We start from the raw sequence: 20,540 nt of genomic DNA, 5'->3' as shown, positions 1-20,540 counted from the left end.
CAGAAAAGAACTTCCATGGTCAACTCGTGCCTGTCTCCTGATACTAGGGGCGCTATGCGTAATGGTTTTTTTTACAGCACTGTTTTAAATCATAAAAATCTAGCCTACTTATGTGCTGTTACTAAACAATAGATTTAATGTTTCCCGAAATAAGTCAGAATAGAAACAATAGAAAGGCAACACAATAGAAGGGTGGGAGGGGTTGGGCAATGACCTCGAAAGGAGCCCGGGTAACGGGTAGCAACAGTGAGTCGAGTAGGCCGTGAGGGGGAAGGGGTGGGTACGACCTTGAAGCTATATATAGACTTGCACTACTTCCCTAAGTCTAAAGGACTGGCGAGTGGTATTCCAATCACAGGACAAGATACGTTGTTTTTCGAGTATTCATTGCCCGGTTTGACTTTGGATTGTCTTATTGTGTAGAAACTTTGAATAATCAAAAAAAAAATTAGAACTAACCACGATTATTTAGTATTGATTGTGTATATTAAATGATTAAATGATAGGGACCAGGGGAAATATACAAACTTTTGTCATGATTTGAATTTCAACATCAAAATACAATATTGCACAATCAAGATATTTTAGGTCATTGACCTTTATTATACATCCGGTATTGCTGTTTCAGGAGAAACACGTTGATAAATTATAAATTGATATTCCCGTGGCTAAAAAGAATTATTTTATAAACCTATAAAACAAAATCATAAAATCTTACATAAAGATAATAACAATAACAGCAATTGTAAAAAGGGTATAAAGATAACAACGTCATTATACTTTCTCTTTGTTCTTCTATTTCTTGGGTTTCCCTTCATCACGCATTCAACAAGTTGCATAGTTGCCCATGTCGTTATCAGCTTTTGTGATATAGCGCACAGCAGGGGGTAAAAGGTAAAACTTGACGAAAATCGGTTAATTTTTACCTATTATTTAATTACCAATGTACTTGATTGGTAATGTATTAATAAATTGGTCGGTTTTTGTCAAATTTTACACCAAATTTATTAGAATTTCAAGGTGAATATCAATAAAACAATTATTACCAAATATGTTTATTTATTTAAAAGATTGATTTGTGGTATTGGGTTCCCCACTGAGTGCAGCCGAGCGGCACTAATGAGGGTTGAAGTGAACGATAGACGGCTTATCAGACCCGACCCTCCCCAGTGGTCTGGAGAAAGCTTGTAAAAAAACTATTGTTGCACACGCGCGTGACTTGTTAGTTGTTGACCTTGGGCTGCTTCAACTTTAATTTTTTCAAATGAACTGTGATGTTTCAAAATCAAAAACAATAACTTGGGACCATACTGCATAACAATAATGGACTGCAATAATTGTTGAATTTAAAATCCATTTTTAACAATTAATTAGGATTAAAAAGGAATACACAGTAATACCCAATGCCAATACAGTTAGTTTAGTAGCTTGCTTATATTCCCAACGACAACGACTTCCTTAACTAATTCAGATCAAACAAATCTTAAGGTTTTTATTTATAATGAAAAACTTGAGCAGTCAAGTCACGCAGAGTATCTTCAAAGGAGTAATCCAATGTGCAGATAAAGAGCTTCAGTTGAAACCCACATTGATGAGAGGGGGAAGTCCCTGTTGCTGTTAGAACTGCTAAACTTGTGCTCCTCAGTTTCTGCTAAATTTCTATGAAAATACTGTGTTTTTTAACAAGTGTTTTACATGTAAATGTTCAGTTTGTTTTTCTGTGCCAATATAAGAAACCGGTTTTTTTGTTCAAGTAACCAGTTGCAGATGTTTTATGTTTTATTAAATAAAATTTCAAGGAATATCAAGGAATATCAGGTTCGTTCAGATATTAGAGATAAGATGGGTCATGAGATAAGAGTCCAGTGAAGCAAGGTGCAAGTGGTTGACCTTTGAGCCAGTGGACTGATAACGGCAGATCTGTGTTTCAACTCAAGTTTTGTTTGTTTATATTTCAACTGAGGTTTGCTCTACAAGGGATAACAATCTCTAGTATTTAGTGACAGCTAAATGTCACTTTATTGCAGTTGGATATTTCCCAGTTGGGTTTAACTCACAAGAATGTTATAAAATTCTTCAATTGAACTGTATATATTCATTTCTGAAGTTGTCAATACCTTAAGCTGTGCTCAGCTTTAAGTAGAGTTGTAGTTAAATCCAAAAATATAATTTTTCCTTTCCACTTATCTGAGAGAAAATCATTTAATTTTTATAAATACTTCAACAAAATGAATTGTTCTGAAAATGACCTTAATATCAATTTGCCTCGAGGTTGGATAAGAGAGGAAAAGTTGCGAAAAAATGGTCTTAGTAAAGGAAAAGTTGATATTTACGTAAAATCGCCTGGTGGTAAATTATTCCGATCGAAAAAGGAGCTTGAAAAATATATTAAAGATAAAAAACTTCCAATCAAAATTGAGGACTTCAATTTCACTCAAAGAAAGCTCAACAGTAGTAATTCTTCCTTCAGTAGTGTTTCAAATGAATCTTCAAGTCAGGAGTCAATCAACTTGTCTGTCTCAATGAAATCAAGTGATTCACTGGTTACCCCGATAGATATTATTCCTAACACATTGGACATCATATCTGCTAAAACATCTGGCAACTATACCGGTTCTGATGTGATTACAACTGAGAATATTCTAGCTGAAAACCACACAACCAAAGATACAACAGAGACCCAAACCAGCAATAATGCCTCGCTTTCTTTGGCTCTAATGTCGAATGAATGGATAACGGATGATAGCCTCGAAAAGTATTTTGACATCTTGTCGAACAATTTTGTTAAGGATAACACTTGTTTAATTAAACCAGTCATTAGCCATGCGATCAAGTGTCTTGATGATTATGAGTATATCTTAGAACCTTTGAAACTTCATGATAAATCATTCATAATAATACCTGTGAATGATGCTGTGGCTTCAAATACAGTTAGCGGCTCACATTGGAGTTTACTGTTTTACTCAAAACTTGATAACTCATTTTATTACTTTGACTCCCTTGGCAACTACAATCTGAGTTCAGCTAATAAATTAATACCCAGAATTTCAAAACACATTAATTCACAGATCACTCCTATAATTCCTCAAATAAAAATTGTTAAGTGCCCACAGCAGGGATTGAATAAAGTAGACTGTGGCGTATACATGTTGATGTTTGTTGACCTTCTCATTCAGGCAATTGCAAGTGAGGTTACTCATAATATTGAATCTTGTGTCCTGCGACTGAAGTTTGAGGAGTCAGATATTGTGATTAAGCGCTCCACTATTGCTTACCTGCTGTACAACAATAATCACATTTTCTTAACCTCAGAAACACTGAAGAAATTAATATTTCAGCAAGCACCAACAGCCTCTCATAAAACTACTGATCAAACATGTGTCAGCTCAATATCCCTTAATGCAAATCTGTCTAACACTAATAGCAGTGTGAAATCCACCAACAAGGAGCAAAATGAATGGATTGAAGTGGGGGGCTCCAAAGCCTCGGGAGGTATATCTAGAGTTCCTAGGTTAAATACTGAAGGTTTTGGTAGGAACCAAGAAAACGTGTTATTAAGAAACAGGTTTGGCGCTTTGGAGGTAGTAGAGGATTCTCCTTCAGATGGACAGGCTGGTGGTGAAGCCCGGACAGTTAAAAGTGGAAAGAAGTCTAGTCAAAGAAACCTAGTGAAGCCAAAGTATGAAAAGGCAAAAACAGCTGTCTTCTCAGATAATTTCGGTGTTGGTAAGCCTGTTTTGAATGTCTCAGTTTTTTCGGATAGTCAGGGGAGATATATAGGTACTACATTAAAACAAAAGTATCCAGATAAGCTTCAAACTCTGGGATCTGTGATGCCAAATGCTTGCCTCCTTCAAGTCGCCGAGACTGCGTCACATTCAAAGGGTGACATTACAGTGCTTATGGGTGGGACCAATGATACTCTACGTAAAGATCTATCCCCTCTCTACTCTGGTGTGGAAAAAAAGCTGCAAGACATCAGTGCAAATTCGCCTGTGGTTATAACAACAATACCAAGAAGATATGATTTGCATCAAAATGACTCCCTTCACAATGAAATTGACCTTTTAAATAACTACCTTAAAGAACTAGTGGCCCGGCTTGACAATGTATATATTATTGACGTTGATAATTTAAAGAGGTTTCACTTCACGAAGCATGGTCTCCATATTAATAATAGAGGCAAAAATTTCTTAGTTCATCTGATATTTAATACAATTAAAAAAATTCAACCAAACTTATTTCATAGTAAAAAAGAATTGAACACAAACATAACTGTCACAGATATGCACATGTCGGAAGTCATTAAGAAGTATGGAGGCTGTAAAACTGTAGGCTTTGCACACTCTATCTCAGCTGACTTTAGCGATCCTCGCCATATGTCTGCTGGAGTGGCTGTAGTTTTCAAAAAACATTTTGGTAAACCTAGTCCTGAACAACGTCTAACTGAACACCTAGCCTTACAAGAAAATCAAGGTACTTTCATATACAGCCTCATCACTAAAGGCAAATACTACGGTAAACCCAAAATTTTTGATTATGATACAGCTTTTAAAAATTTGACCCAGGATTTCAAAAGAAAAGGTCTAAATCACTTAATTTGTTCACCAATTGGATGTGTGCGAGACAGGATTGAGCTCTACCACTTTATCACCAACCTAAAAAACTTTCAACAGGAAACTAAGGCTACGGTTACTATTGTGTCGTACTATCAAAAATCTCACCGACAACTAAGAAACGGTTTGGCACATGAAGAATTTCAGCATCGACTCGAACAATTAATTCGACTGACAAGACCCACCAACTTACGAGCTTCCGAGAGTCAAAGTGATGATCTTCCATCTGATCCCTCAAAACTGCAAGTTCCACAGCAGCTAGATAATTCTACAGTCGACTCCCGCTTACAGTATTGTGAGAGTCAACAATCCAGTCATCCTGCTTCTCCACAAACTGATTACATCTGCAGCAGTCCCGGAACTCATGACATCAGTAATGAATACAAGGAAATACAGAGGCATACTAAGTTGTCAGCTACTGAGCAGGATGCTTCTATGTCTGAAGCTGTTGTGGCTCCAGGTCCTTCACCCCACCATGACCATCCAACATCACAGAGGCCAGACGATGATGTGCCTATCCTGGCCAGCCTCAACACCTTCCCTCCACTCATCCCATCACACCATCAGTTACAGCATTGTGAAAGTAACAAGTGCAAAAGTGGTAGTGAAAAGCAGAGTACAAGTGGTAACAACAAGCAGAATACAAGTAGTACTAATAGTAAAGATATTTTTTTAGAGAAATAGATAATTTTACTGATGCACATGTCAAGTTAGGGTCTGATAGTAAATTTGGAAAAGATATGTTTTTATTACATTTTAACATTCAGGGTTTTCTAAACAACTATGTAGACCTTAATCTGTTTATTGGAAATATGGATTGCAAAATTAATGTTATATCTATAAATGAACATTGGCTTGATGTTAAAAGTATAAATGTTTTAAATAAACTAGATGGTTTTGTAATTGCTGACTACTATGCTAGAATAGATCAATGGCGGGGGGGTTCATGTTTAATGATTGACAAAAATGTTAGTTTTAAGATTAGAAATGACTTAAAATTTTTAAATGAACAATGTTCTTTTGAAGGATCTTTTATTGAAGTCAAGGACTGGAATTCAGTTTTTATTTCAGTATACAGAATTCCAGGTAGGGACATAGATAAAATATTTTTAGAAAAGTTTGAAATGTTATTAGACAAAATAGCTTTGGAAGCAATGTCAAAAAATGTTTTTATAATGTCAGACACAAATATAGATTTATTTACCGATAAAGTAAGTACTGATAATTTACTAGAAATTTGTGATTGTTTTGGATTCAAACCTAACGTTCTTGTTCCAACTAGGGTAACCAGTATTTCAAGTACTTGCATTGACAATATTATTTCTAACTTGCAGACAAAAAAAACTAGTAGTTTAGTTTTAGACATAGGTGCATCAGACCACAAAGTTTTACTTTTGTCATTTGAGAAAATGTCCTCTCCAAGACTTAAGGGTGTAAATAAAAAACTTACTCGGAAGTTTACAGAAACAAATTTTCAAACCTTTGAAAACACACTAAATAATGTTATTTGGAACCCTTTTGAAACCTTTAATGTAGATACAAATTACAATAATTTTTTTACAAACTTTCTAAATTCATTCAACGAGGCATTCCCCAAAACAGTAGATCGTCCAAAGAATAAACGTAACAAAAATAACTGGATAACAACAGGAATAAAAATTTCAGCAGAAAATAAAAATAAGTTGCACCAAGAATCAAAATGGAATCGTAACCCTCAGTTTTTAATCTATTACAAAAACTACAGAAAGGTCTTTAAAAAAGTAGTTGCATTAGCAAAACTGAAAGCTAATGACGATTTTATTAAAAAATCTAAGAATAAAAGTAAAGCATCTTGGGTAGTAGTGAAAAATGAAACAGGACTTAATAAACAAATATCTGATACTCCAGTTGAGATTAAATTCAAACATGAAAGGGATATACAAAATTGTGCAGTATTGGTAGCAAATAAATTCAATAACTTTTTTATTAATGTTTCTCAGTATGCCAACAAATCAACAGATAAATTAAAAGCCACTCAGTTACTAATCGAAAATCATCCACGTTCCAAATTAACATTTAAATTTAGAAATGTTTCAATTGACGAGTTAAGAAAAGTTGTTACATCTCTCAGTAACACTAAGTCCTCAGGTTGGGATGAAATTCCTCTTTTTGTCATTAAAAGAGTTTTTAAATTTATAGAACATCCATTATGCCAAATAGTGAATCAGTCCCTTGAGGGGGGGGTTTTTCCTGATAAGCTAAAGTTGGCTGAGATTAAACCTCTGTTCAAAGAGGGCGATGTCAACGATCCCTCTAACTACCGCCCCATCGCCCTTCTGCCTTGTTTTTCAAAGATTTTTGAAAAAATTGTAAAGATTCAACTAACAGAATATTTAGAAAGCAATAATTTAATAAATCCTTCACAGTTTGGTTTCCGCCCAGAACTCGGTACTGAAAAATCCATAACAAAAATGATAAACTACATTGCGGAAGCCTTGGATGGATCGCAGAAGACTGTGGGTGTGCTATGTGACCTATCCAAGGCTTTTGACTGTGTGAATCATGAGATACTCATAGAAAAATTAAGTATGCATGGAATAAAAAATACTGAATTAAAATGGTTCATATCATATTTAAAGACCCGAAAACAAAGACTTATTTTACAAAAAATTCAGAGAAATTATAAATCAGAGTGGAACATTAACCCCAATGGAGTTCCTCAGGGCTCCATTCTCGGCCCTTGTTTATTTATTATTTATGTTAATGATCTATGCAATGCTACTAAGATGTCCACCTTTCAATACGCAGATGATACCGCTTTAATATGCACAGGACAAAACAATGAGTTCATTCAAGCCTCAATAACTAAGGAATTTCAACTCCTTGGGGATTGGTTTGCAGTAAATGGCCTGTCCATGAATGTGGCAAAAACTCAACTAATTCAGTTTTCTGCATCCAATATTAACCAAGAAATAATTGTAAATACAAACTTAACTACAATTCATTCACAACAGTCAATAAATTATTTGGGAATAGAAATTGATTCACAACTAAATTGGCAAAAACACATTAAAAACCTATCAAAAAGACTACGCTCAGCAACATTTGTTCTCACAATAATTCGGGATACTACTAATCTAGAAACACAAATAGTAGTATATCACGCATATTTTTCATCGATTATGAATTATGGAATTACTGTATGGGGCTCATCAAGCCAGGCCAAAAAAATATTTATTCTCCAAAAAAGAGCTGTAAGATTAATGGCCAGAGTCTCCCGTAGAACACATTGTAAAGATTTATTTATTAATTTTAAAATTTTAACTTTTTTTAGCTCTTATATTTACAAATTGGCATTAATGGTTAAAAGTGATTTCGACACATTCATGGACTGTCAACAATCTCATCCACATAATACAAGATTCAAAAATATTATAAAACCAGTTCAACATAGGCTTAAAATCTTTCATTTATCCCCTCAGTATATGGGACCAAAAATTTACAATAAATTACCCGCTGGGATTAAAAACATTGCCTCATTCTCTAAATTTAAACTATCTTTAAAAAATTTCCTTTTGGAGAGGGCATTTTACTCGTTAGAGGAATATCTGGAAAATGAGTATATTTGAAAGATATTGCTTCTCCCATAGGTTTGTAGCTTATTATATGCTTTATTTCTTTTGTAAGCTATTTTATTTTAAAATGTAGTATAGTATTAGTATTAGACTTTGTGACAAATCACCTGTCAAGAGAATTGATGTAATGTGATGATGTTTAATAAATAAATAAATAAATAAACAAACTTATAACTTTTTAACTTTTAAAACTTATCTTGGTATTTTACTTGGGGTAATGAAGTTATGTAGGCTAGTGTAATTCTTGGTTCATCAAGGTTCTACTGAATTATGTTTGGCAGTGAATAAGTGTAGAATGAAATTTATAAATTCAGGGATACACACCTTTTACAGAGTTATAAAGCCTAATTGCTCTAATTAACTTGCCACAACATCAAATCTAGAGCCCAGTTTAGTGTATTAGTGATGTTTTCTAAACTTGGCAAACCCCAAGAACAGGAAACAACATATAACATAACCTCAAGTAAACAAACCCAAACGTTTTGACATCAGTCCTGCTGAGCTTAAGTGTTGTGTGAAGATTTCGGCTGCTAGTGTACTTAATTCAAGCAACCAACTTTTGAAAATAGATGTTGTGAATTGTGATTTTCAAGAGAGAAAAACTGTGGACGTGGCTAATTTGAAATTTTATGATTCAAAATCGCCATTTATGTTTATTTACACAGCTTTACAGTGTTTTTATATGTTAAAAACGCATATGCAGCTTATTATTAACCGCGCCGAACTATCCGAATCCGAAAATATCCGAATCCGAACCTCCCAATATCCGATCCGATCCGAACCGAGCCTCAACTATCCGATCCGAATCCGATCCGAAATGAAATTTCACTATCCGCACACCTCTAATTGAAACAGTATTACAATCACAATGTTTTATTGGTTTGCTACATATTTTTAACTTATTAACCTCAACATTAGTTTATTTAGTAAGTACATGGCTGTCAAACTATCTGAATCTAAAAATATTAGATCCAAAAATATGCGAATCCGAACATCTCAATATCCGATCCAAGCCTTAATTATCAGACCGATCTGATCCGAACTGAAATTCTGCCATCCGCACACTTCTACTCTAAACCCGTTTTAAAAATAATTTGAATCAATTTTAGGGATGGTCAAGTCTCGAAATTTCGGGAAATTTTCGGGAAATTTTAAATCTCGTTACACGAGACGAGATTTTTTTTTGACCAAGATTTTTATCGGGACAAGAATATATATAAAAAAAAAAAAATAAAAAAAAAAATTAAAAACGCCTGCAGAAAGTCAATGCAATGTGCAATACAGGAGCGTGTTGTAGTTGCGTTTCCTTTGCGAAGGCGTTCTTATTTAATTAATTCTTTAAATGTAAATATTACTTTAATTATTTTAATAATATTACTTTAATAACATTTGAGAAGTTTTGTTAAGTGTAAGCAGTGTGAGGAATGTTTTATTACTATAAAAAGTCAAAACAAGTAACTATTTTATAAAAATTACAATCTTACAATTTACAATTTATTTTATGATTTATTTTATTTTAGGATAAGTTTAACTCTATCCTAACTGATATCACTATGTTTCCTAATCGTATGCATTTTTAATAAGTTAGGCGTGATTAATAAAAAAATGTTATGCTGATGTTTTTTAATAAAAGATTGTAAATATTCTTGCCTATTATCATTATTTTTGTATTTAAACAGTCATCTAACAATGTTACAAAATCAGGTAAAAATTTTGAACGTGCATTTCCCGTTGTGTATGAGAAGGGAAATCCCGTCTCGATCTCGTCTCGAAATTTTATGAGAAATAAAAAATCTCGTCTCGTCTCGTCTCAAACTAAAAATCCAATCTCGTCCATCCCTAATCAATTTTATTTTTAGCGAATTTCCCTAAAGGGAAGTAGCTATTACCGTAGGTGGCACGGTAAGACCTAGACCCGGGACCGATTTACTTTTTCATTTTCATGTCCCCAGAGGCCAAAAACACCATTTGTTCAAATTTTTATATATGTATATATATATATATATACGTCCGTGAACGCGATAACTTGAGTAATTTTTGACCGATTTTGATGAAATTTGGTTTAAAGGTGTAAAGCGGGATAAACTTGAATGAGTTCGCGAACCAGCACGATCGGACCATGGGAACGGGGCTTTACGGGGGGTTTTATGGGGTAAAAATTGGTTTTTCTCACTTTTGACCCTCAAAACACAAAATTTCCCGATTTCTCTTTAGACCCTTTTAAAGAGCTTAAAAAAAACAAATAATTTAGTATATAAAAGTATTTTTGTTCGATTGTTAGTAACGGAGAAAATTAAAAAAATTGTAAATTTAAAATTCCCATGTTATTCTTATGGAGAATATTGTCAAATGTTGTAGTTTGCTTGTTTATGGATATATTTTGATCAAACTTGGCAAATTTATTTATTTTGTACTAAGCTATCAATATTTTACTCAAAAACACACTTTATTAGTTTCCTTGTAGCAGCAAACCTAGGTACTCGTTAAACCTAATGTTATTAAAATATATTTAACTGAAAATCTATTCAGACAAATGGAAATTCGCTTAGTCGGCAGGTTTGCTGCAGCGGGGGTTTTGAATTTATTAGCCTATTCAAATTGTCTGTTCCGACCTGGGATTCACTTTTGTCCTGACTCAACAGTTTTTGTCTCTTCTGACTCCAAGCTTTGTAGGCTCCTTGTCAAGTTTAAAGAAATGTCATATTTTTACACAGTAGCTTGCTGCTATCTAATCTTTTAGTATTAAAGGTAAGGTATTTACCTGTCAGATAACCCGCTTGAATAACATATTACAATGTTGACATAACATAACAATTCAAGGCAAAAATATGCAATTTTAGTATAACTTATATGAGTCATAATATCATAGTTAGCTAACTTAATGTCGTTTTGAAATATTGTAAAGGCCTATTATTGCTATTATTTCATACTTTTAATGAGTTATATAGCCTATATTGTTTTACTGTCTCAAAGTTAGCAACATTCTTCTGTTCTGAAACAGTATTTACTGGTAGCCTATAACTAGTCAGTAGCTTACTAGATTTTCTGTTTGGTTCTTTACTTGATTTATTGCTGTACAGTGATTAGCAAGTGTTTTGTTAAGTTTGGGGAAGCTGTGATTTCAAACTACAGTATACTCCCTCTTATCCGGACACCTTTTAACCGGATATCGATTTAACCGGACTACACTCGGCGGAAATGACATCTCTTAAACCGGACAATTTTTATCAGCACATTGGTTTAACCGTACTAGATCGGCAGGAGGTGGGCGGTACTGAAACGACTGTTCTCGTGGGAAAGATTTGAGACCAGTTATCACGTGTCTAAATACAATGCTCTCCTAAATTTAAGTGGACTCCTTTACTTCTTTGCGATTGCTCGATTTCGTGATTAGTGTACATACACTAGTACTTATTTAATACGCAAGCAGGTTTTTTGTGACAATTACTCCTCCGAAACTACTGAACCGATTTACAAGTTTTTGGTTCATTGGAAAGAGCGTAACGTGAAGTTGTGCAGGAAACTTTCTTTTTACAGAAATAATTAGAGAGTGAGGCCCTGGGGCCCTTTAAAGTTTCGTATTTCTCCATAAGATTAACATGGGAAACAACCATTGTTATGAAACTGCAGCTGTTGTCAGAAATTAAAAGTGAGAAGAAGAACACATGTTAATTGTAAACGGTCAATAAGTTTGCTAACTAAACAGTTTGCTACAAACATTTACTTACGTGGTTGAAATGAAAGATTTACTATTTGAATTTGGGTTGGTGTAAGTATTACAATGGAAAAAAGCGAGAGCCTGGATAAATATTGATATACTAAAAACTAAAAAGAAAACTGAATTAACACTGTGCTGCATTTCTTAGTAATCATTGAAAGAGCCGATTTGCAAACTATGGTAACATAGGAAATTCATAGAACACCACCAAGGGGAAGAAACAAAAATAATGGTTATTTTCAAATTATTATAATCGTTATTATGGACAACCTAATGCGGCTAGGCTATGAGTAAGGCTATTTGCAGAAAACACTAAAAAACTAGATCAGCTTTTGAAAAATGATAAGATATTTACAAGAAATGTTGATTATATTGATCTGTTATGTACATCTTGAGTATTTCCATAATCTTTCAGTAGACTCTTTTTAAAGTCATCAGAAAATATGACTGTTATTCGTTTTAAAATAATGCCTGTGCTGTAATACTTAGCAATTGCTCGAATTCGAGCAACAGGGACACTAGTTTATTTTATTTTCTTAAACTAACTGTGATATTTCAAAAATAATAATGTGGGAGTTTACTGCATATCTATAATGGACCAAAATAGTTTAATATGCAATGTATTTTAATTCACTACAATTAAGAAATAATTTTATTTTTTTACTTTATCTGTATTTTCTTCTTCTTGGATATTGAGGTTATGTAACGTAATTAATTGTATGGATATCTACGACCATAGTTGATCCGACCCTAGTACTACTGTTCTTTGTGTTTGTCAGGGCTGGGTGACTCTACATGGATTCATATGTTTCTGGATGTTGACCACACTTCATGATCTCCCAACCACCCTGGAGTATCTGGCCTACCTTGGCTATCCCATCACTGACGATGACAACCAGTTGTCTGCAATCACTGGTGAGTCTATTCCATGCACTGTTTACTTTTTACATCATCATGTGTTATATTCTGTTTGAATGCATATGAACAAGAGCTTGCTAATGGACTAGAATTATAATTCTTATGGGTTTTAGTTGGCTGGCGAGATCTTTATTTAGTCTTTAGTCTCTCTGCTTGTCTTTATCTATAGTAAAATCTTTTCTCCGCTAGGCCTATACCATACTCTTTATATCAGGTAATCTGTTATCAGCTATTACTGTAGGTCCTATAGTAAGACCTAAACCTTGGTCTGATTTACTTTTTTGTTTTGATGTCCTCAGAGGTTCAACCCATTCATTCAAATTCATGTAAAAATGATCAGATTTTGATTGAATTTTGTAAAAAGGTGTAAACCTACGTTTATTCAATTGAGTTGGCAAACCCAAAAAGATTGCACTGTGGGAACAGGTTTTATGGGGTAAAAATTGTTTTTTGCATTTTTGCAGCTCTCTCAAATTTTTTGACATCTTGCTTCGAAATATTATAGCCTCCACTGAAGCACAAGTTAATTTTAAACATGTGTACTACTGTTGCAAAAGTATAGAACAAATCTATTTCAGTAAGTTTAAGGGGAAAACACAAAAACTGACAACAGATCAAAAAAGAAACCAAACTGATGAAATCAGCAAACGACCAATCAGAAATATATTGTGAAGCTTAACTTCTAGTTTGGTTAAGTTAACTAAATTGAATAATGAATACAATATGTAACAGTACAACATGGTGGAACATCGCTCATCACACAGCACATATAGTTGCATTTTTCAATCCTTGCTCATTTCATTTTTCATTCTCAAACTCCTCACCCCTAAAACTTGAGCTTGCATAAAAAACATCAAGCTCTTTTGATCTTAGTGATGAAATAAACTAAAACTACCTACGTATTTTCTTGTAAATTTAACTGTATGCAGTCAGTATTGTAGAATCAATGTAACCGTTCGTGCTTTTACATGTTGTGAAAGTGAGTTTTACTCAAAGTAGCCTAATTTTTATTCTTGTGTAGTAACGAGGGAGAAGCAAGTGGACCTACTCAAGCGTCAGTCTACTCGTAACATTTACGAGTGTCATGTAATGGGAGCCATTGGAGTGGGAAAGTCTATGCTGTGCCGGAGCCATATTGGACAGTACTTGGCGGTCAGTTAGGCTATAGAATATAAGAATATAGTTTCGTGAGCTGGTCACAGAAAGCGCTAGTGTCTACACAATTATATCTGGCCAAGTTGATGGGTCATAACAGTTGCTATAGCTCCCAATAAGCCTTTCCATTAGTTTGAATTAGTAAAAAAGTGTGTATTCGACAAAAATTAGTAATTTAGATCAGCACAATCTGTTGGTGGCTCACATTAAGTACTACGATTTTTACAACAACAAAAAAACTGGTGACAACTTTAACATGGGGATGAAATGTCCAGTTGCATCAATAGTCAAAGGTACAAGCAGTGCTCGATTTGTAAAAAAATGAGGTGCCGGAACTGTAGCCTATTTAATGTGATTAGTATCTATTTATGTCTATATTTTTATCTTTCCAAAAGAGAGGTACCCGAACTCCGTTCCGCCGCGTTCCCCCACTAATCGAGCACTGGGTCTACAAGTATACTAAACTAAGTCACAGTTTTAACTCTGTTACAGTACCTAGAAACACTAAAGTAGGTATGCACATTCTGTTTAAAGGGTTGGTGAGGGTAAAACCGGTTTGTTTTTAAATCACAAGTTTCAATCCTAATTCTTATGGACATAGATTTAATCAGAACAGTTGATTGTGTTTGGTTGTGTGTCAGGGCTTTGTTCCATTTGTAATTTATTGGAATCTAGGCTGACACTTAAGCTAGGCTTGAATAACAATTTTATTGAAACTAGATAGAAAGTTTATTTGATAAATATTAACATTCTAAGATGTGGTATCCTTAGGGGTAAAACTGAGACTGTCTCATTCTATGTTGAGAACCAGGAGAATGAAGAATAAATTAATATGTTTCTTAACCACGCCTAATTATGTTTCTAGTACTTCTCTACTTATAGTGAGGTTGTGTAACGTAATTTTATAAATATCTTTTGAGCACAGTTTATCCGCCACTGGTTCTACTGCACTTGTTGCAGTTAATTAACAAGTTCAAGTGGGTGTTGTAAGTTAATTAACTTTTCCCAGGGGAACCGACACTAAAATCTGTTCATAGTGAACAGCACCATACACTAAAATATGTTCATGATTTGTATATTTTAAGTGGTTATGGAAAAAAAGTACGACTATGTAAGTTATAAGCAAGTTTGAACTAAGAAATCCAAATGGAGGAAGTCTCTTACTGAAGCAGTTTCACTTTGTCACAGGATGTACCAGACTCTGAGATCCAGGGTGTGGTGCAATGTACCATCAACATGGTGCATGTCTACGGCCAGGAGAAGTACCTAGTGTTGAAGGATGTAGACTTGCCCAACAAGAACGCAGTGCTGCATCCTGTGGATGTAGCATGTGATGTCGTGTGTCTCGTGTACGATGGGACTGACCCGCAGTCGTTTGAATATATAGCCAATGTATATCTGGTTAGTAAAGTTTCTTAACTCATTGATTTTCCCATCTGTCAAATTTATTTGTTTCTTGTTATGTCGTAAGAGAGTCTTATCCCACAGACTATTGAGACAGGTGTAATGTGTTTTGGGTTTAAGCTTGTCTAATGACACAATTTTGCTCAAACTGCCGTTTCGGTAAGCTGAAAGATGTTTTTAATATTTGGTCCTAATTCCCAGATCTCAAAAGTCTCATTCATGCAAAATATTTTTAACATTACAAATACAAACTACTCTGTGACAAACATTGTGTAACATAACATAAGTAAATGCAAGAATTTTATAAAAGTCAATAGGACTTTCTCTTGTTTTAAGGCACCGGGAAAAACTATTGAATCATAACTATTTTCATGAGCTTACTTTAGCTGATTTCCACTCAGACTTTTGAAAAGTAAATTTTTCAATGTGACTTATATATCATGTTGAATTTTCAGAAATACTACAGAGAAAGCAAGATACCAGTGATGGTGGTGTGTACCAAAGCAGATCAGCCACAGGTTAGTGACATGAAACATAAGTTGTCAATCTCAATAAACCCTACATTAACTGATTAACTGTGATCAAGTGTGAGCTATGCTGCTCAGGGTAATGACTTAAAAGTTTCTTCTTAAAAGGTTCGTCCCCTCAATTTTTGAAATCAGCTCAACACTAAGGAAGAAGAAGAGTAAAAAATTGTATATTTCATTATTAGTGCCGTAAGTGGCATTTTCCTGTACAGCTCAGTTTCATTTGTGAGGCAAAGTCGAACACCAAATTATTTTCACATACGAATCGAAGTCGAGGACAGGAATAATTAGAGCAAATCATTTTGGTATAACTGATACTTTTCTTCACAACGCAAAAATACTGATATTTGATTATCAATCAAATATAATACTGATAATTAACTAATACAAATACGAGGGATGCCCATAAATTAAGATCTCCATCGACCCCAGCCAGGTACACTAAACCAACAATTTCTCAACAATTTGAGAAACAACACTTAGTTACTTCATCCACTAAGATTTGTTAATAGGCCTAACACTGAAGGACAATTAGGCTTGTCATAGTAGCCAATATCATTGTGAGGAAAATCAACACTCCTGCCAAGTATGAATCATGTTCAGCAGGGGGCACTGGTTTTGGAAGGAAGTGGACATTTAATACAATCTGTTATAACAAAGTTGATTGTAAATAAAGAAATATTTTTCCGCGCAGACAAATAAATGTTATGCAAAAATAGAACTTAAAGTAACAAGCTGTTACCCACGGGCTTCAACTTGTTTTACTTCATAAGTATTAATTAAACTATTGATTGGTTAAGTTAATCTGAAAAAAAAAAAAACATAATAGAGCATTGCAAACAAATAATCACACCAGATTTTAATCTATATATATAAAGCTCAAATACCACTGACTCACTCACTCATCACAAAATCTCAGAAACCATAAGACCTAGGAACCTGAAACTTGGCAGGCATCTTCCTTTTGGGTAGTAGACGCTCAGTAAGAAAGGATTTTACCCTCCGACCTCTGGGCTCCGCCCCAGTGGCTCTGGAGTTTCCCATGTTGAACCTTATGAGTACTCATATTTAAATGGAATTAATGAATCTTAACAGCTGTTTCAATTTAACAAGTTGGTTCTGTTCTATGATGTTCAATAGCATTAAAGTTACAAGGATTACCATCAGGGTGCATCACTATTATTTCTTTTATGACAACAGCTAATTTGCAGCCAAAAGGTGAGTGAGCGTAGCGAACGAACTTCAACCTGGAGGCGAGTTAGCGTAGCGAACGAACTTCAACCTGGAGGCGAGTTAGCGTAGCGAACGAGCTAACCTGAAGGCAAGTGAGCGCAGCGGACGAGCTCTAACCTAAAAGTGAGTGAGCGTAGCAAACAAACTTCAACCAGGACGTCAGGACGTGATTGAGCCATGCAAATTTAATCATCTTGAAAATTAAGAAGTTAAACGGGGCAAAGTCCGCGGGTTACAGCTAGTAAGGTAATAAATTGAAAGAATGACATACAAGTAAGAACAGCTGAGGTATTTTCCATAGGCTTTAGAATAAATACAACATAAATGTTGCAAAATCTGGCAAACTTCGTAACTTCAATATGGCCGCCATTCTATGCAAAAACATGGTGAAGAAAACACAGCTGATGACACAAGAACATGTGGGGCCAAACCCAAACAATATGAATAGTAAAAATTTATAAATAAAAATACTTTTTAAAAATGCCATGTTTTTAAACGCACTAAAAAGTAGAAATTAATTTGTAAATATGTTGAGAGAATAAATACTTGTAAGATTTAAAACTAAAAACGTGGGGTGCATGCTAATTTACAATTAACTTCACCTATTGTACTATTATGATCTATTGCATGGGCCCCACGTTTTTCGTTTTAAATCTTACAAGTATTTATTCTCTCATCATATTTTATTATTATTTATAACATTTATTTATTTACAACTTCCTCACCCAACAAGAAACAACACACCCAACACCTTACCAATTCGGTTTCGATGGAGCACGTCTAGTGCAACTACTGAGGAAAGGTAATGGAAATTATGCAACTGCCCCAAACAACATAGCAATTAATCAAAACATCTTAGTATCAGACGAGACAATACTCCTAAACGAACTACATCTTTATAATAGCACAAAACACATTGACATTAAAAACTCATACAACACTAAACTGAACTTAGTCCAAGGTGTGCCAGGATGTGGGAAAACAACTTTCCTACTCAACAACTATGCTACAGGGGACCTCATCCTGTTTCCTACAAGAGATGCGGCAATGGACTTCCGACAGAGATACAAAACCAACCACCCAGACCATAGCCAGGCAAAATGCAATGACACCTTCCGAACTGTGCATTCATTCATAATAAACTCCACCCAACATCTTAAGAGAGGAAACACCTATAACAGGCTCTTCATCGACGAAGCCCTAATGATGCATGCCGGAGAAATACTCTTTGCAGCCATTTTATCAACTGCTAAAGAAGTATTGCTTATTGGCGACATTAACCAAATACCATATATAAACAGAGCAGAGAACCTAGAAGTTAAATACCACAACATTACAGAAATAGCCACAACAACAAAAATACTAAACACCACATACAGATGCACAAAGAGCACCACAGCCATCCTCTCAAAATTCTACAGCCAAGGAATGCAAACCACCAACCAGACGGAGAAAGAACTGGCGACACAGCAGTATCAGGGACTAGAAAGCCTGAACCTCACTCTCAACAAAAATAAATACAAATGCTTGGTCTTCAAACAAGCTGAGAAAAGAGAACTAAACAAGCTAGGTTTCAACGCATCTACGATACATGAATTTCAAGGACGGCAAGCAGAAAACATAGCTGTCATACGAACATCTGCTAAAAGAGAAGAAATTTATGAATCGCAGCACCACTGCATCGTTGCTATCTCAAGGCACACACACTCATTCCTTTACATAACACCCAGCAGTAATGATAAACTAGGCCGTTGGATACAACAAGCAAACTTGCTTAGCTCCCAGGAACTTTCCAAATACCACATCAACATTGAGAAAATCGCAGAACCACCCCTCCCAAAGCATAAAAACACACTACAAGTTAGTAGTTGCACACAAGAACCCCTAAACACTCCCACCTCCCAACATCATTTTTTAGAAGAACACCCTCATCCCAGAGAAAAGCACAAAAACCAGCTCAAAGATGTAACACATCCCCTCCGACACTCCGTACAGTAAAATTCCAAACACCTAATAGCCAACAAGGACTTAAAATTCTACACCAAAACATAAATTGGTTATCTAAAAAAACTGATAGACTAGCACACTTCCTCCAAGATGAAGACCCGGACCTGATCATAATAACAGAGCACGGCGTAGCACAACAAAACTTGCAAAACACGTGGGTAGAAAATTACTCACTTATTGGAGGCTTCTCAAGGAAATCCCATGTCAAAGGAGGAGTGGTCGCTTATGTAAGAAGTGGCTGGGAAAAGCATGTATCACTCATATGCACAAGTAGCGAGGAAACAGAACTAATTTGCGAAACCGTGCTCTTTGAACTGAAGCTAAACAGGAATCCACTGCTGGTCCTCGGAGTATACAGGCCACCAAGTGCAAACCTAGACCAAGCCATCGATATACTCTCTGAACAACTGGAAACAGTGCTCACTACGGATAAGCAAATATTAATAATGGGAGACATCAATGTAAACAACCTAGTTGATGACAATGAAAACGAAAAAATTGAAGAACTCCTAACCTCCTTCAATATCTCAAGACTGAGGCTACCTCCCACTCGAATTACAAGTGACTCAGAAACATCAATAGACTGGATATGCTCAAACATTGATAATCAACAAATAGAAACCTCAGTTATAACATCAGGACTATCTGACCATACCGCACAAATCGCAAAAATCATCACTAGAAAACCGATCATCAACAACATCAAAGAAAATAAACGAATCTTCAACAGAACAACAATAGATAACTTTCTAGGGGTCTGCGGGTCCCCGATTTTTTCGGGTCGGGTCGGGCCAGCGGAAGGCCCGAGAGACCGGGTCGGGTCAGAGATTTTTTCGGGCCAAGATCGGGTCGGGCCAAAAAAAAAATTATTATTTTCAAAGTTATAATAAGTAATTTTCAAAGAAACACTCTTATATATATTATTACAGAGGAATTAAAACGTTAAAATTATAATTAAATATTAAGTTTGCTCACGTTTAAGAACAAAGACACAACAGAGCAAATGCCGTACTGTCACTAGCCAGAGCCAGTCGTCTACTGACAAAACAAAAGCCGTGACACAACAGTGCAAAGAAAACGAAGTCAAAAGAAAGACTATTTATCCAGAGGTACCAGTTTAATTATTTATTGTTTATTCCATACCTAGTTTAAAATATATTTTAGTATTTTAGTTACATAATAAATTATAAACAAAAGAAATATCTGATATAGTGTACAGATCTGTATCTTGTTCTTTTATTTTCCTGTGTCCTTTTTGTCATTCAGTAACAAAACAAAACAACACTTCTGATCGTCTGGTTCGGCATTGTATGGTCACCATTTAATTTTTTTTTAAGTATCAAGTATC

General features: G+C 35.0%; 1 protein-coding gene across 5 annotated transcripts in view; it reads left to right on the top strand.

Moving 5' to 3' along the window:
* The window catches only part of LOC129005004 (mitochondrial Rho GTPase), a 60,246-nt gene that overhangs the window by 22,132 nt on the left and 17,574 nt on the right, over nt 1–20,540 (top strand). For all 5 annotated transcript variants that reach the window (XM_054433776.1, XM_054433771.1, XM_054433754.1 and 2 more), the window contains exons 10-13: nt 12,728–12,863; nt 13,888–14,018; nt 15,210–15,422; nt 15,881–15,943. In XM_054433776.1, coding sequence (XP_054289751.1) covers nt 12,728–12,863; nt 13,888–14,018; nt 15,210–15,422; nt 15,881–15,943 — 543 coding nt within the window. The remainder of the gene's footprint in view (nt 1–12,727; nt 12,864–13,887; nt 14,019–15,209; nt 15,423–15,880; nt 15,944–20,540) is intronic.

Source organism: Macrosteles quadrilineatus, unplaced genomic scaffold, assembly GCF_028750875.1.
Source record: "Macrosteles quadrilineatus isolate MER2022 unplaced genomic scaffold, UCM_ALF_1.0 Scaffold_1__1_contigs__length_201487025, whole genome shotgun sequence".
Taxonomy (NCBI): Eukaryota; Metazoa; Arthropoda; class Insecta; order Hemiptera; family Cicadellidae; genus Macrosteles; species Macrosteles quadrilineatus.
Note: the sequence above shows the minus strand (reverse complement) of the source record. Positions and strands in the feature narration are given on the sequence as shown.